This window comes from Corvus hawaiiensis, chromosome 26 (genome assembly GCF_020740725.1).
Source record: "Corvus hawaiiensis isolate bCorHaw1 chromosome 26, bCorHaw1.pri.cur, whole genome shotgun sequence".
In the NCBI taxonomy this organism is placed as follows: Eukaryota; Metazoa; Chordata; class Aves; order Passeriformes; family Corvidae; genus Corvus; species Corvus hawaiiensis.
The window spans coordinates 8,111,917-8,137,994 of record NC_063238.1 but is presented as its reverse complement, the minus strand read 5'-3'; the positions used below and the strand labels follow the sequence as shown (position 1 = coordinate 8,137,994).

At 36.6% G+C, this 26,078-nt stretch overlaps 1 protein-coding gene across 4 annotated transcripts in view; it reads right to left on the bottom strand.

The window, feature by feature from the left end:
• Positions 1 to 26,078, bottom strand: part of NKAIN3 (sodium/potassium transporting ATPase interacting 3) — a 344,090-nt gene that overhangs the window by 148,844 nt on the left and 169,168 nt on the right. For all 4 annotated transcript variants that reach the window (XM_048286893.1, XM_048286889.1, XM_048286892.1 and 1 more), the window contains exon 3: positions 22,768 to 22,848. In XM_048286893.1, coding sequence (XP_048142850.1) covers positions 22,768 to 22,848 — 81 coding nt within the window. The remainder of the gene's footprint in view (positions 1 to 22,767; positions 22,849 to 26,078) is intronic.

Here is a 26,078-nt window from a genome sequence, read left to right as displayed (position 1 = left end):
ACTTGCTTTAATAAGACTTGCCAAAAAAAATTTGTCGAACCAATAGATTTTTCTGAATGAAGACTATGAACAATCTAGCAACTTCTAATAGTCATATCCAAAATGGCTACTTTTGATAGAGTAAATATAAGATCAAATTTCAGATAAACTTTCCCTCTATGGTTCATACATGTAGATGTGTCTGTGAAGTGAGGGCACATCATTCCATTGATTCAAGTGAACCTAATTACAAAAAACTATCAAGACTCTTTCATTTTTTTGCTTGTTTTCTTGTTTGTGGGGTATTTTATTTTCTTTATTTTGTTGTTGGTTTTTGTTTCTTTTATTTGTTGTTTTTGCAGTTTTATTACTAATGGTTTAAAGCTGTGCCAGTGGGGGTTTGGACTTGACATTAGGAAGCATTTCTTTACTGAGAAGGTGGTAAAACACTGGTACAGGCTCCCTAGAGAGGTGGTTGATGCCCCCAGCCTGTCAGTGTTCAAGAAGCTTTTGAAAAATGCCATTAGCAACAAGCTTTAACTTTTGATCAGCCCTGAATTGATCAGGAAGTTGGACTAGGTGGTCATTGTAGGTCCTTTCCAAATGATGTACTCTATTGCATTCTATTCTAAAAGTAAGCATTAAAATTTTTTTATATAAAAAATAGACATTAACCCCTCCAAACACAAATTTATCATTTCTGTATGTAATTAAGGAATTCTAGCCCCCAAAAACACTGACTCTGGAAAAAATTTTGAAGACATGGCTGGGGACAGCTCATGGTCAGGAACCACATAATGACCAAGAATGGTCTCTAGAGAAAAGTATCTTTAAAGCTTGTCCTCATGGCTTCTTAACCCCTCGCAAGCCTGTCCCAGCTGAAACATAAGTACAACCAGGGATTCTACTTATGCATCTTCTTGATCTGTCCCCCCTATCCAGAATGTTATATAAGCTTGATATTTAGGTAGAAAATGCCAATATTGTTTAAATTTGCTATGTATACTTCACATAGAAGGATTAAATGATACTTTCAAAAAAAAAAATTTAATCTGATGAATTTATAGTGTTGTCCCTGTCTTCAGACACGTGGTTGTATTGTGTACAAAGATTACTGATTGGGTAGAATGAGCAATGGAAGCCCTGATCAAGAGAATAACAAACTAAATTCAAACCACATCCTTTGTCCACCTTCATGCGGAGTTGACAACCACCACCACATCCTGCTTTTCACTTATAATGTTCTCTTCCATTTTCACAGCATAACTCCTGAGTTCACACAATATGCTCAAAGGCAACCCATGACAAAGTTACTTAACTTGTTCATTAAAATATATACTAAAAATTCACTGTAAACCTGGTTATTTTCATAAAGATCTTGTAATCCCAAACTACTGAAATTAGGAACATGCTTTTTCATATTTCCCAGCAATTTTTTACCTTCCTTGTTCATCAAAAAGCATTTTCCTTAGTGAATTGACCCAAGATGACTCATGCCTCTAAAAAATATTTGATCAAAAGATGTCAAAGCAGCTTACATTTTCCACTACAAAAACTGATGATAAAATGCCAGGGTTGAGAGCACTCAGAGATTCTAGGGGAAGATATTGCCTGACATACTCAAAAAAAAAATCCACAGATAGCAGAAAGCAGTTTGTACAAAGCTGAATTTTCCATAAAGTCGCTTGTTCCAACTTTGCTCCTTTTTATGGAAGAAAATAAAATAAGATTCTCCTTGCATCCACTAAAAAAACAAAGCTAAAACAAAGTAAAGAGTCAGAAACTGACAGTAACAACGAGTTATAAATTATGTGTCACAGAACATTTCAAAAGATCACATTTTAAAACATTGATAGAGAATACCACAGGATGTTGCTCAATTTCTTAATTACATATAAAAATCCAGGGATCTTCAAACAAGTCAGTAATTATTAAACTTTCACTCATGATTTATTATTTTTTGATTACATTGTTTTGACATGTTTTCATTTCAAATGGTAATGAAACTAAAAGAAAAAAAGCTTCTCTGCAGGATTGCTTTTTATTACAGCACATTTTGAAGCTGGGGATTCCAATGTATTTTAAAAACATGCTAAATTCACACTAAAAGTTGATTGCACCTTCCTCAGATCAAAATCAGATGTGGTGCTTGTATAGATTGAGAAACACAAAAGAATCCCCAACTGTGTTGTTAGGATGCATTTAGTTACAATGCCACAGTTAACTTTTTTAAACCAAGTTCTTCTAAATAAACAGGTTTCAATCAAATTGGTTTTTAAGTCAAATATTTATACTTGAGACAGGGCAATAAGAATGGTATCAATTTATTTTACTGCTTTTTTTGTGTTGTTATTTGGTACTCACGAGTGCCTCTTTAAATATCTTGTGTTTGTTTATGTCAGATGGCCAAGAACTGAATAAGGCATTGCAGAAGATGAGAGGGAGACCAACAGCAAGCAGCTAGGGGTGGTTACACGGAGGGACTTGCATTTGTAGAGCATCAAAAAGACAAAGCAACTGAGCCCACAGAAGAGAACAAAGTATTTAGTACTAGTACAAAAACGTGTACAAAAATTAATTTGGCCATCTGCCTTGTTTAGATTTAACACTGGAAACAGAGCTTGTTTAAAGCAGTTCAAAAGAGCTAGAGATCTGAATTCAGTGCTTCTCAATGAGAAGGGTGGGTTTGGATTTTTTTTTTTTTTAAGATAATATGAGCAAAGGAACTGTGTTTCTTCTACATAATTCAAAGTAATGCTTCTGTTATCAGGTCTTGTCTTACGAGTTTCCAAATAACATGCAGCCCATATATACTCCATACTTGAGGTCTGGCTGGTAAAATACTTACTATAGCAGACACAATTTAAAGCTGTCTTTCAATACTTGTGAAAAAATAAAAGGCTGATGGAAGATTTCACATGCCACTTCAAACTAGTTTGTGTAATACCGATGTGACTTATGAAATAACTCAGGTAATACCAGAATAATGGAATATCATTAATCTGTATTCACTGACCACTTCAGTTGTTAATTCCTGTGATGAAGTTCTAACATTTTCTGTTCTTGCTCATGGAAGCTAAAAATGGAAAGAAAACTAGTAATTTATTAAAGAACTGCCATAGCTTTCCTATTTGAAAAAAACTGAGTGCAGGTTGGCATTTGGGCAAACCAAAGATGAAAGGAGACACTAATTTGGAGTAGGCTGATTTGAAATGCAAGGAATAAAAAAATTATTCTAGGACACCTTAAGGTGAAGTTTGCTCTTGCCTTCCTTATCCAGAAAGGAGCATCACTGAATTCCCCAGGAGGCTGCATAACTTGTACTGGCACCCAGTGAGGTGAATTCCTGCACTAATGTGTGAGGCAGGAGATACAACAGCAGAACTCTGTATCACCGTTAGCACTGTGGCCGCTTTGTGTTGTCACAAGGTCTCATCCAGGCAGACCAGACTAACCTTCCACCAAAGAAAACAGAACTCATGAACTGTACACCCACCTCAACAAAAGAGAGAGCTTTTAATAAAGCAAGAGGAAAGAGGAGCCTTTCTGCATGTAGGCATGTGTATATTTGGGCTACTGGAACTGAATTATAAATCAAAGATGCATCAGTAAAATGTCATAGCAAGAAAGTGTGCTGTAAGATTTTGTATTTTCAATAAATCAGGGAATAGAGACTTTTTACTACAGAGAAAGTGACTAAAATATCAGCTAGTGCCAACTAGATCCCCACATATTAACTGACATTTTTTCAACACCCTGTCTGGTCTGGTATGATGAATAATCCAGGTTCCCTCTGAAGCTGGACTTTCACTCACAGAAGGATAATTCCACTCATTCTGTTTTCCCCTCCATTTTTAAATGAATATTCTAAAGAGCTTATTTTTAATGAAATGTCCCAGTATCTATTACTCTCTGTGTTATAACCTTACTGGTTTAGTGTGTTTCTTCCTACAGAGCTGTTTAAGAGGAAAGAGAACTGATTTCTTCCTTGATGCTTTCCTTTTTTGCCTGTCTCATCACTTGCTTTTTTCTCCTTCACTAAAGTCTTCACAAAGCAGAATTACAAAGACAAGTACACATGGCACAACTGACTAATTGTGCAGCAGAATCCCAGGCTAGCTCTATTAGTGAATACTGATATAAATGGGCACTAATACCAATGGGGTGCATATGAAACACTGAATTCACTGTTACAGTACAACAACAGTATCCATTAATGCCATATAAACAAACTCAAATCCACTATCAGATGTGTTCCCCAAAATGCCTACTGGCTGAAACCTTTCATCAGTCTGGCTGTAGCAACAGGAGTGGCAATGCCTGAGGATCACCCAGTTTCCAGAAGACTGAACTGTCACCTGACTTCAACAACTGTAGCTTGCCTGATTTACAGGGAGGTCTATTTTTTTCTTTACTCTTGTCTCTGTTAGGTTTGCCACACATTTCCATTATCTCTTGTAAGCATCTGCCTATAACACAAGTGCTCACATGGTCCTGGGCATTCCTGGCTCATACAGGTGAACAGAGCTGTCCCTGCATCTTCTCCAATGCACTTGTACACGTAATTCAAATCCCAGTGGTCTGCATGTTTTCCTTTGTCTCTTTTTTGATGTGTGGTACTATCTCAGGCCCTTTACACAAGAGATTCTTCTGAAAATGTTGAACTTTCAAGTTACAGTGCATTTCCTCAAATGTTCTCCAATGTTTATGATCACTTCCTGCTTTAATGTCTGAATCTTATTGGTCAAATAAGTTTCAAAGTAAGCAGCACTATGAGACATTTTTCTTTGTGTCCATCTCCTAGGGAAGAACAGTCTGGAGTATCCAAGAGCAATGGCAAAAGATAGAGCCTCTTGTCAATACTGTTAATTTCTGGGTTTACTCACTTGGACACAATATCCACAATATTCCAGGCAATGCAATTTTAGGCTGACCAGCTTTCTTTCAACTGCAATGACTTCTTTATACCAAGGACTTATCCACAACAATAGCCTGCAAGACTGGCCAGGTGTGGTTGAGTCACTGTACTAGAAAGTACTTTGCAACTGCTTATAAGACAGAGAACCTAACCAAGGCTATTTGATGTCAAAAGTAAGTTCTGGGGAACATCAGGGTATCTAGATTACTGCATGTCTGAGTGCATGTTCATTTCTGATGGTTACTAGAGAACCACAGTGAGTGTCACTTATACCGAAACTGATCTCAGGATGTCAAAGGGAAGGCAGTGATGAAAAATATTCCTTATGGCACGTACTGAATGTCTACATGCCATGGAAATATAACAGGAGCTGAGTTGGTAGGAAGACTCCCAGTTTAGTTAATAATTTAAAAAAAAACCCCAAACAGTAAATAAAGATGAATATTCACCCCTCTAGCCCAACATGATATTCTGGAAGCCAGCAGATCATCTTCAGAAATTACTTTGATAACCATTGCTTAGAGACAAAATGATGAAGCCACTGCATAGCACCATCACACACCTGTATGTAGCACTTTCAGTCAGGTATTTTGGAAATACATTCCTGTGTTTATGAGATGCAAAATGTCAGCATAGCACCATACAACATTACAGCACATGAATGTCTAAAAAGATCATGTATAATTTCCCTTGAAAGTGCTAATTTGCATGAATAGATACTTCAGTTGCGGTAGGAGGTCTAAATGCTCTTTTCTACCCAAGCAGAAATATAGTTCAACCTCAATGGTAAGGAATTCTTCAGTAAACTTTATAACCTCATTCCAAACTCCGGCTGTCAGTAAACAGCTTTTCAGAATGACAGTTTAAATCAAGAAAATGTCACATGTATAGTAACAGGTCCAATCTTGTCTGTAAATTGCTGCCTGTGGTTTTCAGAAAAACAGTAAATTGCTGGTGATTTGCAATGAGTCTCACTGCAAGGATAACTTGACTTCTGCACATTTAACAAAACATTCTTAAATTATTCATGCGTATCATTCAATGTTTGGGCAATTTTGGGAGTCATTGATTTCAGGAACCTGTAGTGTGCCTTTTTATTAGATAAACATAAATCTTATATTTGACTTTTGCTTCTCAAGTGTAAAACTGAAAGTCTATCCTGGGACCAAAGATCTATAATACATTTTAGGACTCACTCATCAAGGATAAGTGGACAGGTGGTTTTTTCCAAACACCCAACAAATACAATTATTTAGACTATCTTTGTATAGTACATCAGGTACCTCAGAGTCACTGAGCAGAACACTACAGCACCCATGTTCCTTTTAAAAACACAATGAAGCCAAGATTGTCTTCCATGTGTCAAATACCTAAGCAATGTCTGTCTGGAAAGCAAGGGCTAAAAGAAATACATAGAGGTAAAATACACAGTTTGGGGTGAAAAGCAATGGCAAGAGTTGGTGGACAGTGCTCTATGGAAAAAGAACATCAGAGCAAACTGTCTTCTATGCTGGTAGATGGATGAGGTGGGACCATGGATGGGAAGAGGTTTAGTCTGTTTATGGAAGGACATAAAGTAGGAGAAGTCCTGAATACATGGGATGCCATCTCCACTCTCTGGAGAGGCAGCAAGACTCATTGAGAGACAGTTTCCTTCCCAGCACTGCCACTGAGGCAGAGTCTCCAAAGGAGATGCTCCATCCTAGCCCATGGGAGGCCTGTGTGAAACATCTGACAGCGCCCCTAAGAACATACTGTGGATGTCAAGGCAGCTTTGCATCACTGCCCTCCAGGGGCTTCCTCCTCAGAACAGGTAACAAACCCTACTCTCTCCTTTGAGGTTACTTTGCACACAAGTATCTTTTCATTAAAGAAATGGCTGAGACAACAAGGTCACATTTTTGTCTAATCTGTATGATCAAGGTTTAATGCATTTTCCTTTAGTTATGTCAGTTTATACCATCTCGGCAGAAAGCCAAGAACTTTGAAATTTTAACATTTCACAAAATGAAAACCTGTTTTTTCCTTCCTAAAAATGATATTTAGCAACAGCCCATACACAAAAATGTGCAAGCATTGAAATACTATGTTTGGTTTTCAGTACTATGAATAGCTATCATGTCATATCTTTCATTTATCATCCTGCAACTTGTAATGCCCTGTGTTTCTTTTCATCTGCAGTGCAACCTGACTTAAACAGTCACTCAGTGGACTGACAAAGTAATCTATTAAGGCAAGTGGAATTACAAATAAAATGAAGAGAGAATTCTGCTAGAAAGAACACAATCCCGTGAAATACTAAATCATATTCAATGCACCAACTTATTTTACTGTTGGCAAAATATTAAAACACAGAAACACATTTATGTTTCCATGCTAATAAAGGGACTCAAACCACAAGTACTAAATTAAAAGACAATCTATGTCAGAAATATTATTTATTACTCTATTCACAACCTTGGTGATGTGATGTAGCAGGACAAACTAATGACTAAGCCGCAGAACATAACAAGCAACATATTGCACAGTCTTTTTCACACAAAACCTAACTAATACTAATAGAATACAAATTTCTTCACCTCTAAATCCTTTTTGGGTTCTAAGAGTGGCTTTAATACTTAGTGATTTTTTATTCACCTTTATAAGGATGGTTTTTTAGAATACCAAATGTTTCAGAGATGCACCTAAAGAGTAAACTAAGGCATATGTTTGCTTAAAAAAAAGAAACATATAACACAAAGTTCATGCATCTACATATCCTTCCCTGACTTCTTCTGACTCCAGTTCATTGAATTTCTCTCACCTCCTATTATCTATTGGGAGAAGTTACAAAGTAAAAGCACAACAGAATCACAGAAGAGGTGCCACAATAATATCTACAAGATCAATACAAGCAAATGCAACCTAGATTACTTGAAAAGGCTTTTAAGAGATACTATTAGGCAATATTGTAATGCGCATAATATACAAACAGAATCATATAGATAGACCAATACATCAGCACTTAAATACATTGCATGTCAAACCTTTCAAGCATTTCAACTTCATTGTGTAAGACAAGATTTTGGTACCTGATGAATTCCTAGGGGTTTTTTTTCAGCTTTTATATTAAAGCCCCCTCTCCTCCTCAAATTTTATAAATGAGAAGTGGAGAGATCTATGGACTGCCTCTTAATTTAATGCTGATTCTGCAAACTACTTAAATGCATGGTAAGCATGTGAGTAATTTTATTGAGTTTAATGAGACCACTCATGCATTTTAAGTTAATCTTGTGTTTGAAGCAGCAGAAAAAGCCCCCATACAGAAATCTATGCAGTAGGAATACACAACGTTACAGGACAATAACCACTGTAATTTGCATGCACTACCCATGTGCTTTAGGCTATAAGAGCTCGTGGGAGGGGTGATGCTCTTGTTGCCTTTCTGAAGCAGAGTTTGTGCATATTAAGAACACAGGAAAGACTTCTCAATGAGGGATAGTACATTTGTTCAAAGAGAATTTGTTCAGGGACAATACAGGAAGAATGGCTGTGGAGACTTTAGGTGAGTGGCACATGGAGTTTCAGGAGTCAGTAAGTTAAGGACTGTTCCAGGTTCAGAACTAGGATGCTTTGGATGATGGACAGAAACTGGGAAGGAATACAAAAGGATGTCTTCTCTGTTTTCCTCCACTGTGAGCTTCCTTCTGATTTAAACTAAAGACAACAACTATAGAGCTTCTAATGAGAGATTGCAGCAATGTTTCTCTTGGCGGCATGAGACAGGTCCTTTTGTCCACCCTCCTCTGGATACCTTTTATCATTTCTAACAGCACATATATACAAAAATCTAATTCTGAAACTTTCATCCCTTGTGAATATTTCTGTCAATGGGTACAAAAGCTTTCAGTGCCAGACAAAACCCCAAAAAAATACATTGATTGTGCCATCCCGTTCCTCAAGAAACAAGAATAAAAATGGCAAAAATATTTCAGTCAATATAAATTAGAAGATACATAATAGAGAATATTTAATAATGAAGAAGAAAATAAGTCAGGTAGAATCCATGCTAGCAAGGTTAAAGGCAGTAAAAAGTTGTTTGTTAAGCTTATTAGGAACAAGAGAAAATGTAGACCTTCTAATAAATGTTTACTGTAATTTTTTTTAAAGAGGCATAAGAAGTAGACCTTTTAATACATTCTTCTGTTCTTTTTTTTCCATAAAGAATGACAAGAGGAGGAAAAAAGCATTTTCTAAACCACTAGTAAGAGGTCTATGAATTTATAACTCACATGCAATCTTAAGGCCTGGACAGCTAGCAACCACACAAAAGCTCTGGATATTGAGGTCCATGAACACAAATAATTTAATTTTTAATAAATCTCTGGAACTGCATGAGACTGAAGAATTTTAAAGCCTATAAAAGATTCAGAAAATGCACATGCAATGGTTCAAGGATCATTAATCTAGCTTTAGTCCCAAAGCAAACAGAGGAAAGATGACATAAAAACAGATGCCTGAGATACAGCAAAAGCAGTATAACTGATGTCGGTCAATAAAATTTCTTAAGACATTAGGACCTGTTAAACAAACTCTATTTCATTGCTTCCAGAGGTTAAATGTTGAGTTGATAGGAGCTGAAAGAAGGTAATATACTTAGAGATCTATAGGGCATTCAGAAAACATTCTTATAAAATTGAATGGCAGTACATTTTAATGGACTGAAAATTAAATATATTGAAAATTAGCTAATGAACATAGTTTTCAATGGAAATAATAGCTGAATAAGAGTGTTTCTAGCAGTTCTCCCTTGGTATGTTCTGATGTTATTCCACATTTTCATCAGCGATCTAGAAGTACATATAAAATCCCTGCTTGCAGTGGATATATTTGCAGATGACACAAAAAGAGGGAAGAGGGTAAATAATGAAAAGGCAGGCAGCTGTACAGGGCCATCTGGACTGCTTGGTAAGCTGGGATCAGTGAAACAAAATCCATTAAACTATAGGCAGGCACAAGCGAAATTATAGAGCCTGGAAACAGGAAATACAAGTCATGACACAGATCTGTAAACTGCATTCTAGAAAACAAAATGTTTAGACAAAAGTTAATACAATCCTGGGATGTTTAAGCAAGCTGCCTAGCTACAGATGTAAAAAGTGATCTTACTTAGACATTCAGAAATTCACATCCAAGGATACCCATGGTATTACTAAAATCTAGGAACATTTTTAAACTCTCTATCTTTTAAAACCATTTGGTTATTTAATGTATTATAACAAGGTAAATTTGTGTCCCAAGCATATTTTAAGATGTAGACATTTGCACAAATATTAGCATATTGTATCAGAGTAAAGTACAAAGTTTTCAAAGAAAAAGAGGCCATAAAATTATTTGAATTTTCACAGCGAATCACAACTTTAAAACCATTATAAAAAGTATATTTTTAACTAATCAGGTAGTCAATTGATTCATAAGAATAAAATATATGCAAACGAAACCTAAAATAAATAAAAATATCAAGTAGTACCAATTAAAAATCAATTATTAAGAAATTTTAGCTTTTCCAAAATAATTATTTACACTGATTGTGCTGATATTTTCAGGGTACACAATATCCACACGCCTGGAACATTTAAGAATAAAAATAGCTACCTCATGTGAAAAACAAGATTTAAGGATGGAAGATACCCTGAAGCAAACACAAGTTGCAGCTCAGGGTAGATGTGAAGCATATGAAAATGGTCCCAACACAGCATGAACTACTCTGAAGTTAAACAATGTACAAGTGTATTTGAGATGAAGAGTTAGTGAAAATCAGTTTTTTCACAGCTGGACATGTATGTAGCTTTTTCCTCACTGACTGTAGTCTTTTATCCAACAGCCCACCTTTGAAGTGGAAAAAATAAGAGCACTTTTGAATGCCCTGGTAACAGATAAAGAGAAAGAAATATCAGTTTAGTCAAGATGACATGGATCAAAAGGAAAATAATCTGTCCTGGCAAGTTGTCCAGTACTTTGCTCATATCTGAACAAACTGAAGAAAATTATTAAACTGAATAAAAAGAAAGCTGGAAGAAATCAAAATATCATTGATAATTCACAGAAAGTCAAAGTAAAATGAATCAATTGAGTTATATCTGCAAATAAGTAATCTGGGGATTAGGAATAACACCTATGCCCCTTGCAGCAAAACAAGACAGAGACTTCAGTAGGCAGTTCAGAGAGTTTGAACTGTCTCAGCATAAAACATATCCAAGCCTTCAAACATTTTTGAGATAAAAAAGGAAAATCTTCAGCCAAAATTTCCAAATCAGACAGGAGCTCTTGATCTACTAAGGAAGACAAAAAAAAAAAAAAAAAAGAAAGAAACTGCTTCCAAGCATGCAGAACAGTAACAGAATGACACAGAGCAGCAATTCTCAGCAGACAGGTATAACATATCCTCCCCCTGGAATAGAATAGCTCTCTCAAAACAACATTTTAAAGAACTTCTACATGCCCTCTAAAGATAGAAGCAGAGAGAGAATCTAAGTGTACGGAATGCAATGCCACTATAACATAGAGACAATCAAATTACTCACAAGCAGCGTTTGCCCTTGGAACACAGTGTTAGTCAGGCACTGTGACTTCTCCTGCAACATTTCTGCCTTCCCCATTTGACTGAATAGGTCAAGAATACCCAGCATTATTGCTGCTATAGTAAAGCCATTCAGACAATAAACCTAGTAAAGCAAAGGGCAGGAGGGCAGCTAAATCCCCAACAAGATTCTCTCACCCTTTCCCCATTAATCCAAACTGAAGAAGTCTGCTCAAAGGAATGCTGATACTCATAAATAATAAATTCAGTCACATCATCAACATGAGCAAGGCATTCCCTGAAGGACAGCTGAAAAAGAAAGAGAGTATAATGATCTAGACAAGGAACAATCCCTCCAATTCCCTTGTGTAGTTGGAAAGGAGTTCTCAAAGGCCATTCACCTTATAGAGGTTAAATAAATTATTAGATGATAACCAGATTTCGGAAGCAAATTTGCTCCAAGATTCAAACCAAAAAGATTAAGAGAATACTTCCTGTAGCCTTACAGAATCAAAAGCCTTCTTCTAATTAAGACAATTTAACACAAAACAAACATTAAGCATTCTACAAAAGAAGAAAAATTTGCCAAAAGAGACATGTTGGAAATACATTTAAGGCTTACCCAAGGTTATGCTATTGAACTAGTGGTTTTTGTTTGCTGAAGCCTTCAAAAGAAATTAATACCAGGAGTAAAGGCAGGGACACTGCCATCATTGTCCACCAAGAAAGAACCACTTAATAGGAGCTGAAAGGCAAAATTTTTTTCTTCCAGATGCTCTTTTGAAATATCTAGTGCAAGTCAGGTTCAGGTAAGAATGCCACACTTACAAGGTTTGTAAAAATCAAAGGCAAAATTACAACACCAGACTCCTGGACCGAAGTAATTTAAGGAGGATGTTAACAAAGAAAGCTCAGGATTATGTACATCTTATGACAAGTGTAGTGGTTTGGTCCAAGACACTAGAAAAGAGTAAAGAATAAGGAAAACTCTGAGTAGATATAGAGGATCTATGTAGTTAGGAAAAATCTCGTTGGTTGTCAAATGTAGATCAATGAAAAGTAAATCAAGCTTTCTCCCTTGCTTTTCCTCTAAAATAGAGTTTATATATCTCAAAGGATGTAAGTACAGTCACCTGGATTGACATCTAGAGATTATAAACAATAACCTGATTTTTACATATCTTTTCGAGTTCAAAAATGAGACCATGTTAACACACCTATCTAAGTAATATCTACAGAGGGGTCTGGACAAGCTGGATTGATGAGCCTAGGACAATTTTATGAGGTTTGATAAGGCCAAATACGGGGTCCTGCCCTTGGGTCACAACAACTCCAGGCAGCTCTACAGGCTGGGGCAGAGTGGCTGGAAAGCTGCCCAGTGGAAAAGGACCTGGGGTAATTGGTCAACAGCTGGTTGAACATGAGCCAGTGTGTGCCCAGGTAGCCAAGAAGGCCAATGGCATCCTGGCATGGATCAGAAACAGTGTGGTGAGCAGGACCAGTGCAGTGATTGTCCCCCTGTACTCAGCAGTGGTGAGGCCAAACCTTGAGTGCTGTGTTAAATTCTACACTGTTCAATTCAAGAAGGTGCCGGAGTGACTCCACAGAAGGGCAACAAAGCCAATGAAGGATCTGGTGCATAAGTTTAAAGAGGAACTGGAGAAAAGGAGGCTCAGGGGGGACCTTATCACACTCTACAACTACCGGAAAGCAGACTGTAGTCAAGTGGGGGTCTGTCTCTTCTCCCTGGTAACAAGTGACAAGAGGAAATGGCCTCAAGTTATGCCAGGTGAGATTTAGATTGGATGTTAGGAAAAATTGCTTCACTTATAGGGTTGTCAAGGAACAGGGTGCCCAGGGAAGTGGTGGAATCACCATCCTTGGAAGTGTTCAAGAAATGTGTCAGTGTGGTCCCTAGGGACATGGTTTAGTGGTGGACCTGGTAGTGTTAGGTTAATGATTGAACTTGATGACCTTGGAAATATTTTCCAACTTTCATGATTCCAGGATTTATGATTATGAAGTCCCATAAGAAGCATGTAGCATGCTTAAAAATCCCATGAGATTCAGCATCATCATTTCTGAGAAGAACTCAGATTCTACTGTCATCAACATTAAATGCCTTTTACTTTCATCAAGATCTAGGACTGTCTCATGTGCAAATTTTTACAAAAATCTTACTTAAAATTACATTTTCTTCTTAACAAGCATTGTCTCCTAATCGAAGAAAAAACCCAAAGCAAACAACCTATGAATCAGTGCAAAAACTCCCTTCAAAACAGTTAAACTGTTTTCAAACTAGACATAAATAAATAATTAAATGCAATTGTTTATTAGAAGACATGAAATGACAGATTTCCCCATAATTAGGAAGAAGTCCTTACTTGGCCAGTGTCAGAACTAAAATTCCAAAGGATACACTACAGCAGAAGAAACAGTGTACAGAAATTTTTGGCATAAAACATAAATTTGACCTTAGTAGGCAACAAGTAGATCCCCAGCAGTCACTCATCTCAGTAGTTAGAAGTTGCTGGACAGACAGCAGATGTGGTTGATCTAATGTCTAAACAAGACTGTGATTAAATAATCAAAATACCTTTCACTGCAGTTTTGTCAGAAGCACATCACATTTGCGAAGAAGAAAATCAAATACCAGCAACATTTCTACAAAAAGAGCATAATAATCACTACAAAACATATCCAAATGTCAACAAGTAGATAAAATAATTCCCTGAGTAATGGAATCTAATTTCACCCTTACCTGCAGATGAGTGTGTCATACTTGCTTACAACCAAACCACAGCTCAGGGAAATTTCCTTTCCTCACTCCATGAACAATTCAACTTATTTCAGAAACACAAAGTTAGAATAGATGACTAGATGGTCCTTCCTGCTCTTGTATTCTCTTATTCCTTATTCTGTATGTTTTTGGTTCTACATGTAAATACCCAGGACTTTTTCAAGCCCTTTGCTATGGGCTTCAGACACAAACCCTAGGTAGGCAGGATTTACGCTCTCTGCATCTCTAGCCATTGCAGCATGGATTCCTGGATCACAGGAATTCTTTTTCATATCCAAAGGTGTCTTTGGAGAAATATTGCAAGCTACTTGAGTTACTTACTTCCTTGATGTCAGCCGATATTTTAGGGGTTTTTTTATTCCTTTTAAAAATCTTCAAGATCCTAGAAATTAAGCCAATGAACTCAAACAAATATGACTGTGATGTTTGTATTAATAAATTTATCTGTGCAGCTCTTAGCCCAGAGCCATTTAATATTAATGGTATTAAATGGATTATTTAAAAAAACCCACAGAGATAATACCTCAGCTATTTAAACCAATGAAGAAGATGGTGGCCTCCACTCCGGGTATCAACATTAGAATTTTTCATCATTAGGGGTTATAAAAGAAAAGCAATTCTGACTGAAACACCTATTTTAATGATGCTCATCGTATATATAAATCAAACCACTGTAAATGTCACCTGAAAGGATATAAAATTCAATTTTTGCACCATCTGGAATGTACTCCTGATTAAGTTGTTCAGCAATGTGATTGTATCACCTAAACAAACTAATTATCATCAGAATGACCATTTTGAAGTTTCAGTGGCATTTATCTATGTCTCATTTATTCCACCCTTTTTATTTCCAGGATGACCTTATGCTCAAATAGTGCCACAAAGCTATTGCATGTTAATTTTCCTTTCAAGGGCAAGCATATTTTTCATTAGACTTTACACAATGAGACACTTTACACAGTAGAGTAAAACAGACTGAACAACAAATTAGTTTTGGAACATGAAATCTGGAACATCAAAGTCTCTTCAGCTAAACAACCAAAAAGTCTCCTTAGCTACAATAGGTTCACATATTTCTGCTCTTCAATTTCCTTCTTTCCCTTTTCTTTTTTTTTTTAAGAGAGCACATAGTAAGTCATCTTTTGTAAGTCACCTTTTTTGTCTGAGATATTTAAATTGCAAATAAAAAGAAAATGCTATTTTCCATCGCTTCATCATTATGAATTCACAATTCGTAGCTAATTCTTCTCTATCTTTTCATGGAAACAGTCATTGTATTCTATACAGAAACTACCACACGCAGTTTCTGCTCCTGCACATGCTGGTGTCAGCCTAACACAACATCAAAAAATACTGTTTGCAAATACCATTGAAAGGCACCCCAACAACATGTTAATCTACAATTAACGGTACCTAACACCAGCCAAGGCCAGAGCAATTATTTTGAAGTGCTGAAATGTTGTTTCTGTACAATATTACACTGCATAACTTCATGGTAAATTGGTTTCCAGGTTTATTGCCAAAGTAATTAAAAATTCAAAAGGTTGCTGTTTGTGCAGAACATTATGGAAAAGTATTAAATACAATTGAACCTGGAGATTATTTCTTTTTATAGTGAGAGAGCAGCAGGATGGGAGGAGCAACTTGAATAAGGAAGGTCGTATCAGAAGTTCATGTTCTAGCAAACATATTTCAGTGGAACATGTACTGTAGGAAAGGGCACAAGAAAAACTAAAAGGAGGCAACTTGTTCTAAAAACATTTTTTAAAACCAAAAACTCTTACTTCTGAGAGCTGGTTCAAAGAAAGAGTGAACACCAAAGGAGTTAAATGGATTATATAATGCAAGCATTAAAACTTACATTTGGTCTGTTTTTTCTTTGCTTTTATATTAGTTTAACTCTAGTTACTGAATTACTATTTAATTAGCATTCCTCCTTTTCTCCTGTCAGAAAAGATTTTGAAACATTACTTAAAAAACAACAATTTTTTTAACCCTTTGGGAGTAATAAGGTAGAGGAAGGAGGAGAAGGTGAGAGGGTTCAAACCTCAAAGAAACAAACCCAACCTTTTAATCAGATTTCATTTCTGCAAGTTGAATTTTACTAGTGCATAAGCTTGGAAGAGATTATATTTAACTACTGCTATAAAATTAGTAATTTGTAATGTCCAGAAATTGCAGAATGCCTACAGCTACATCCAGTGCTTCAGCATGATCCGTCATTGTGCACATCTCAGCTGGTAGCAGCTGATGGCATCAGCTGGAGCAAATGAACATCCAGTCATGAGGAGAATTAGAAGTTAAGGGGTGTGTAGTCTCCCAAGAGAGATGGTGATCAAAAGGAAGTGATGATGAATAAGAGGTGTGTGGGAAGAAATTCTCAGCTGAGCTGTACATGAATGTATACACCATGTACAGCAGCGAAGAAATACACTATTATCACTCCTGCTTTGCTCTCAGTGAAGGCAATGATTTGTGTTCAGCTGAAAAGCCATCAGTAGAACAGACAGCACACGAGTTTTGTCTGTAACAGAAATCTAATCTCCACCAAGAGTGAGCAGCAATGACAGCGTTGCCTCCCTCTCATCACACAGCTGAACACTAAAACCCCACCTGTGCACACCCAAAACCTGCTGTTGGCCTCCCGGGAGACTTCAGTAGAGTCCCCTGTTTTCTGTGTCCCTACACACCTTCTGGGGAGAAAAGCCAGAGACACCTCAAGCTCCCCAGCTGGAATGACAGTCATGATGAAATGTTTAAGACTCTTAATTAAGATGAGGTTTTGAGTCTTCAACTTGTATTCATTTTTTAAATTTAAACATTCTTACCCCAAACCATCCATGGCACTCGCTTGGGTTTTTATCTTGACAGTGGCTTATTTCTGTAGATCCAAAATAGTGGAGTAGAAGAGTTGCCCATTAGTAAGGCTTCATAACAGCTTTAGATCCTCTTCAGTGTCCTTATTATTAAAAAGCCTCTCCTGACCGCCAACCAAATCTTCTTTGCCACATGCTGAGCAAATTATTTGTTGCTTTTCTTCCCAGTGGATATGAAAAAAATCCTTCTCCACATAGAAGTCACTTACATGTGAGTAGACGTACAATGACCTATCCTCTGCTCTTAGACTAAGGAAATCCTTAATCCTCCATCTATTGATTTTCCACATAAGTTTTATTGATGCTACCAACTTTGTCCCTGAGCTTTTTGGAGTGGGCAATTCTACAGAGCTAATTATGATGCTAATTAAATCAAAACAATGGTCTCTGTTTTCTCACTTGCATCAGCACAAGTTAGAATGAGAATCACTTTTTCTTTCATATTGTTAATCTAAATTCATCCAATGCTCTCATTTCACATTAAAAAAAAAGACACAAGCTCGAGCATACACCATAACATCTCTATTAATAAAAATTAGCATTGGTTCTGAGCTTAACTTACTCCATTTGAGATGATTAGCTATAATTGCACAACAATTAAGGATTGACTGACACGCACCAGATGGAATAAATTGGATTTCACAAGTAGCCAGTATAAAGTCCACATAATTAACCCTCATTCTGATATGCAACATTTTGTTTGGAAAAGAGTCCTAGGTTTCCAGTCTCTCAGCATTTTAATAAGTAAATTATTACTCCATTTTGTCCTCAGATGGAAGAAATAATTAATTTTATCAGACAATTCTATCCTCCAACTACAGATCCATATAATAATTTAGCCTATAGCTCTGTCTCCAGCTTAATAAAGTTGGATGGGAGCCCTACAAACTTTGAACATCCATCGACCAAAGTAAATATTACCAGGGAAAAAAATACATGAAAATATATTGTTTCATTAAATGACATAAGCAAGATTTCCTTCAGCTTCAGGGGCAAGGCTAATGAAGTTGGTGTCACAGGCACATTAGAGAGATCACATTCACTCAATATGCAAAACTAAGGACCAGATAATAAACATAAGCTGTTATAGAAATAGTTTCCTATTGAATATATAAGCGTGTGTCAGGCAAATCCTTGGCCAAAAAAATTAGAAGAGTCAATTGACACAGAGGTCAATTTTGAGAGCAAAACTTAAATCCAGAATGAGGCACAGTTCAGGCCAAAGAAGCATGCTATGGAAAAGCAATATAGAACAAGCAGAAATATCCTAGAAAAAGAGAATAGCTCATCACTGATGGCCAGTTGCTTAGGTAAGGTATAGGAAACAACAGGAAAGGTGTACACAGTACCACAATGCTGCCATACATTTACTGAATAAAAGCTTTAACACAGGAGGTTTTAACAAAATGCCAGTAAATCACAATTAAACACAACCAGTAGAAAAATGGTCTATCAAAAAAAAAAAAGTTGGAATAGCAAATGATAAATGCAAGTGGACACAGCTATTTTCATACTGGATCTGAAATACTGGAGGGATGTAAACAACAGAATTATTAACTGTGCACTCTAAACAGATGAAGTCTCCTTTGTACAGGAATACATAACACCATGCATTGCTGCAGATGGAGGGCTGGCTTATGCACATTAGAAATTATGTGGTCCATATTTAAGCACATACAAAACTTAAAAAACCAGTTTGTGTTTATGTCTAGATGCTTTAAATTGCATGTACTCTGGAATATGATAATTAGAACCTATTTTCATTTCAAGACACAGAATGAGTTCAAAACAACTAATGAGCTCATGTATGGATGTAGCAATCGGGGATCCTGCAGTGGAGAATTAAAAGGTCATGTTATAATAGCAGCTTTGTTTCTCTCATATGGAATGGTTAACACTAAAAATTATGTTTTCAATATCAGAAAAGTAGTAAATTTAAAAAGACAGGCAAATTTCATTTATTTCATATGGGCAGTTTCACCGCTGCTAAAATTAGGAAAAAAAAGTTAATACAAATAAAAAAGGTGTATATAGACATATTTCTTTTATTTCTGATCAAGTTCAATTTCTTTAGCCTGCCAAAAACCATTAAATTTTTATTTGCACATCTGCAACGTAAGTGAAAAAGGATCTTGACCTGTATGTTTTTTATAAGGCAGTTGAAGAGGAAACAGTTGCTCATTAGATTTCCACTGACAACAGCCAGCTGTGGGAGAGCTGTATTTATTTCCCTTTCGCACCCGAGATGACTTGAACCCATATCATCCTTTTCTCAGGAGATTGCCTTAATCTCCATAGTGTAGCTACTGGAGGGTGCTCCCACAGATAGCCCTTCCGTGAAGCCTTTTCTCTCGTTATGTAACAAAACAACATGATATTAATTGCAGCCAGGACTGAGACCCAAATGAAATCCTTCATGCCATACATTCCTACAGTCATATATGTAGTATTTCAGTTCCCAGCTTACCCCTCTCCACCAGCTTCCTCCTCTCAGATTGACCAGTTTGGCCCTCCAGATTATTAAAATCAAACTTTGGTGGGAATTCAGGTACGTAGATGTGTATAAAATAGCCTCTTTTTTTTAATTGCTTGAAAACAAGAAATGTGTTTTCAACTAAAGCCACAATTTTCAAGTCACTCTGATGAAGATTCTTTTCTGAAAGAATGGAAAGGATCAAGTCACATACATCATATTTGACACTGGGAGTGTTGGTTTCATCATTCCTTATCAAGAAAAGTTTAAGGTACTCGGTGTACTAAATCCGTAAACTTTAATAAACATCAAATCATTCCTTAAAAAGAAAAAATTAGTTTATCAAGAAAATTATAACTGAAAGTAATTGAAGGAAAAATGTTTCACACTTTCACAGTAAACAGGCCTAAATTACCTATATCCTTCTTATTCTCATTCAAATTTTTCATTAACTGCAGTGGAACTTCATGGCAGATTTCAAACAGCAGATATTCAAGGGAGATCTTCCTCCCCACTTCAGGAATAAGACTGAAGCAAAATCTCAGCAATGGTGGGTTTCTATTATGACATTTGAAAAGTCTGTCTGTATTGTATGCATACTCCATGCACAGATATTGAATTAAAATTACCATTTATTATTGTACCAAGTTATATTTTCTGAAGCATTCATGATTGAAGACCTAATAAACTCACAGGACTTTAACCAAGAGCTAACTCATTCTGGTCAGAGCGAATGCAAACATGATAGTGCTTAAAAACAAACAAACCAGCAGAAATCAGTCACTTGCTAGACAGCATTACAATTTTCCCTGATAGTATGTCAACAGTTTAAAACTGTAATCAATCTGTATTCATTCAGAAACACAGCTTCTTTTTCTTTTTTAACAGAAAACAGAACAATAGGAAGAAAAAAAAGCAAATATTGCCTGCCAAGTTTTCAATGCTGAATAAACGGCCACACTTGGAAAGCTTATCGTGGTGTTTGATTTCCCAACCACAACCATGTACTCTGAGAACAGCACTTTTCTATCATGCCTGACAACACAGGAACATATTAATGGAAGAAATGATGACTTTTTATAACTAGCAGCTTGGTTAAAATGTGGGTCCCAATTAAAGTTGGTGTGACATACTAATCAAACTGTAAACACCCAGGATTTTATGCATATGGGGCAAAAAGACCTTAGTCTCTTGAAGGCCTCATCATATCTAGCACAATTTTCAGAAAGACCAACAAATGGACCCAAAATACCATGATGTACTGAAAAAGTTTCTTAATTCTATCATTGCTAAGTTGGCCTCGATACTCATCCCTTTGGCATAATTTTTACAAGAGCAGTTAACTTCCATGGAAATAATGTGCCTATCACCTTGTTGAGAAACTACTTTTCAAATGTAATTATAAAGCACAAGATAAAAATTCCACAAAAATGCTGAGATTAGCTGAAGTATGCACTAATAAAAGGGAGTTTTGTCAATTGTCAAGTAGTATATTTGCTACTATTTCTCTGCATTGTGATTTGTCATATATGGTAAGTAAGAGCAAAAAGTGAAACACAGAAGTGAAACTGAAAGATTAAGGACTTCATAACTGCTGATTTATAAACCTCTTAGCTGAGGATATGATCAGAATCCCTTGCAAACAAATTCAAGGGTCAGACTAAAAGCTTTGCTTCACTTACTAGGCCCTTAGATAAATATATTAGTTATACATAAAATATAATAGTCACTACAAAAATAGACATAACCCAACTAAATGAAAGAATACAACCTCTTTGTATCATGAGAATGAATAACTATTTGGCTATTCATCATTTCTATGTGTTGCTCTTCTGTTCATTTAATAGATTCTTAAGTCAGAACATACCATTAGGATCATTTATTTTGATCCTCTATGAAGTGCACTAATTTCCTCAGCAACCCTGTGACTTCTCATGAGGTACATGATATTGAAGGAAAAATAAACTGTTGCAGCTTTTCATTATGAAATTTTATCACCAAAGGAACCTACCACTGAAAGCTTTAATTTTAATGGAATTTCCACCAAGTAAATTAGATTTTATTTCTTATTAAATTGGTTTCACCAGTTTTCTGTTTGTTGTCAGCCAAAAGCTAGGACCTTTAATGCTAGCAAGTACATAGCTCATAAATGTTCCACTCTGAACTGAGGGGAGTACACAATGCACAGAATCACAGAATGGGTCAGGTTGGGAGGGTTCACAGTGGGTCATCTGGTCCAACCTCCCTGCTCAAGCAGGGTCTTCCCAGAGCACATTGCAAAGGACTGCATTCTCCAAAAGCATTGCATGAATTAACAGTGATGCAGTTCATATCACTAGATCTACAACCAGAAACAGTGACATTTATTCTATTAATAATGCTGGGATCAGCATGTGCCATGGGCATACTGTGCCTGATTTAAGTATGATTGTGGTAAACAAAGATCTGTATTATCTATGTCCAACTGGAGAGATAAAAACGAGCAGGTGGTGTATGAAACTCCCAGCAGATACAATGTTAAACATAACCTACGCTAACAAAAGTGCTACCCTGAACGAGCACACGTCTCTCGGTAATTCCAGCAAACATTTCTGCTCTAATCAGAGGATTGAATACAGAATTAGTGACCTAGAGCACTGAGTGTCATGTAAAGGAAAGTTTTATTCTGATGTGACAAAAGTCATCCTTTGCCATTTGTTCTTTTTTATAAAGAATTAACATTCTCACTGTGAGACCAATTTGCTCAACAAGTTATTACATTCACCTTCATGGTAATTTTCTTTATCTGCTTTCAAAGCACTCTTGGAAATTCATACTTTTTATACACACTTGAAAATTCAACCAAAATGACATTGTCTGCTTTTCAACAATCAAAAAGGACTTCAAATTTACAACAGAATACCTTCCCACCTCTCACCTGGAGATGGTACTTCAGAAGGCAACTGTAATTCAGATTCATTGTGTTTATGTACTTCAAACCCGTGGCTATTTACTAGCAGGGAGAAGTTCAAACATTACAGTTCTTGTTGGAGGGAAACTCCGAAGATCAAATTGTATGTTCAAACAACCACATTTTCCATCTGTGGTTCCAGTCTTCTAACATCTGAGAGTCCTGCTGTCAAAACACCCTCCCATAAACCTGAAGAAGGATAAGTGACCTACCTTAGAAAGCCCGCCTACTTCCAAATAGAAGCAGATAATGAAAACATTCCAGGTGACCCACAGGGCAGTCCACACTGTGTACTAAACACAAAGCCGGATGAGAGCAAAAAAGAGAGAAAAATAAAATGTGAAGATGAAATAGCTTCATACTGAGCAGATCAATAATAAAAAACTGATATCAATAAACATTGTTCTTCTGGGAACAGCCAAGCACAGAGAGTTCAGAAAAGGAGCTCCCCCTGCAGAAGTCCCCTAAGAACCACCGGAAATTACAAATCCAATATTCATTGCTGTACTAAATAAATACCAATAAAACAGATTTATTCTTTACAGTTTTACACTATCCTACTGATATCAATTAAGCCCAAAATGCTGACTTAAACACTGGCTTTGGGACAACTCTGAGTCATTTTAAAATCATAATTTAGCTCTGTTAAAGGAAATATCAGATAAGCACAATACCTTAAATAAGTAAATATTATTGAAATAACATTTAAATACTATGAAGAAAGGTGCAAGAAAAAAACCCCACAACCAAACAAAACAGAAGATCTATTGGTCTGATAATCTAGATTTTTCTCTTTTTAAACCAAAAAGTAACGTGTAAATCTGATCTCTTGAGAGTCTTCCACAGTAAAACGTAGTTTAATTACATTAAAATTAGCTCACTACTTCTCCAAGCCTTTTGCCATGAACCTGGTCCTACAAAGCTTGCTTAACTGTTGAATGTATCCGTACCTGTTCTGGGTTCTCCAGCATTGTACTGAACTCATACACCACCCACAGCATGAACGTGACATTAATTCGTCTACTTTAAATCATCTTTTGCATTTTAACTGTCAGCACAACAGACTGGCACCATTTCTTTACAGATGCACTGTTTACTGACATAGAGCTGTACTCTATTCCCAGTGTACTCTCCAGGCACTCCACCTCAGGAGCATTTCATCCTGATGGGCCAAGTGTCCATGCAGCCAGACAGGAGCTACATCCACCACAACAATGCAATGAGCAGCAGCACTGCCACTTTACCTTCACCGTGGAGAACTGCTGCTAAGAGCTTTTGCAACTCTAGTTAGCTGTGGTCAGATGAGGGTTAGTATCTATTGTTTTGCTTCAATATAATCATTAAAGCTCCACATACTAATCTACAAAGCATTTCATAGGTGCCATCAGTTTGCCATTCTTGGGCAGTTTTAGGTTATGTTCCCCTCTTTGTTCCACTCCCTGTCATGTATAATGAAAGGTTCAGGTGAAGAGGGTTGAATTTTTCCCCTCCTTGATTACTCCCCCCCTGCACAGGGCCATTTCTGTTCACCACAATGTCAACTGCTTTAATATAATTTCTTCTGAGGTATGTAGGCAGTTAGGCAATTGGTATGGCCCAAGAAGTAGGTCATTAATAAACAAAACAAGAGTAACATTCCTAGGCCATTTCCTCCGTCTTACAGAGAAGGGCAGTGTGGCAACTGAAGGCTGAGTTATTATAAAATAGACAAAATTGTTGTGGCCTGTGAGCAATATGAGGTCTGTACTACTCATATGACTAACTTAGAGTATATCACATTTTACTACATTTGTTGACTTTGTAGTAGCTCATCATCAACTACTGATTTTCTAATATTTATATTCAGAACATTACGTGCAGAGTGTTCAAAATTAATGAACAACTCATATAATCCTAGTTTCATGTAAAAAGCAAAATTGAGCCTATTTGGGAGAATTCTCCTTTTTAAGAAAGAATTTTTTTGTCTCTCCATGAACTAAATCTGTCATTACAACAAAAGGAATTCTATTTGATCTGCCAGGCCAAGCCAAATCTCTTAATGGCCTCATTCTGTCCCATGGGCACCAATGACAACTCTGTACTGTGCAGGCAAAAACTGTCTGAACCTGCTTTCCCAGGCCAGGCTTTGCTGTTTTACACAGTTAGGACTGGTTTGGTTCCTGATCCACCATGAGGATTACTGGAAGAGGAGTGCATGTGCAGAGCAGGTGTGCCCCTTGAAACCCAGCTGCTGTGTATGGAGAGGCTCTTCCTACACTCGCACTGAGTTGCAGAAATTTAAATTTGAGATCCATTTGCTTTGTAAACATAATAAGTACATTATATTCAGTAATTAGTACTATATATTTTTTTAAAGTAGGGAAGTTATTGTCTTCTTGGATATGCAAGGAGAAAATTTTTTCTTCCACAGTTTCAAAGGTACTTAAGGAAAGATTATAAGATAGCAAAGGCAAGAAAGCAAAATTAGGAAATGTCAGAATTTGGGCTGTGTATGCCAACTAACTCTTTTATTTTGTGGTTGTGCAATATAATGCAAACATTAATTAAATCATCACAGATATATTTTCATTTTAAAAGATCTTACCTCCCCTAACACATTTCATGAACAGCTAGCACAATACTTCTTTCCTGCTTGTTGTTCAGACCCTGCTCTGAGGAAAGAATATTAATTTCCTCATGAGGTTTACTAAGATGCTCATCGCTGTAATGTGTGAGAGCTGCACAAACATTAACTAATTTATTTTATGTTATAAGGGAATGACACAGCTCTCAGAATGTAAATGATGTTCTGATACATGCAGAGATTACATTCAGAAGTATTCATACATTATAAGCATCCAACTTGACGTCCTTAAGAGTTCATTTTTCAGAATGCTTGAGGTTATACACTCAGTTTATAAACTCAGTGTTCAGCTCCCTGTGGCTGAGCATGCAGCACTTGTGCAAATCAGACCACGAGGTCTCAAGACAACAACCCAGAACACAGGGGGAAAACAAAGCATGTGACAAGTTTGGTTAAAGTGACTCACTTTGTGTCAAAAGAGGTTTGAGTGGTTGAGAGCAGAGATAAAACTCAGCTACTCAGCACAGGCTTCACAGCAAAAGCAATCCTTTTTTTCTTGAGAGCATATGCCTCATTCGACCCAGTGTCTTCTGTTTTCTGAAAGTCAAGTTTCTATTCTACATCTGTGATCACCAGAAAACCCCCAAATGTTTGTCCTTTCTACTGAAACTGAGGCAACAATATAAGAATTAGTAGGTGTCTGTCTAGTTTGAATCTGCAAATATATAAAAGGATCACAGTAAGACTGCACAGAAAGGCTTTAATAGCAACTTTTCTAAATTTTTGAGTGGTTCTTTCTGAAAAATTTGTAACACATTCTGACATTATATGCATTGCGTAAATTTATAGGTATATACCTTCTAGGTTAAAAAAACCCCACCAAGCAATCTTCCATTATGTGGCATCACATTAGCACCTGCTTGAGTCACTAAGAAAGGTGTAACTTTTAGATCCATGATG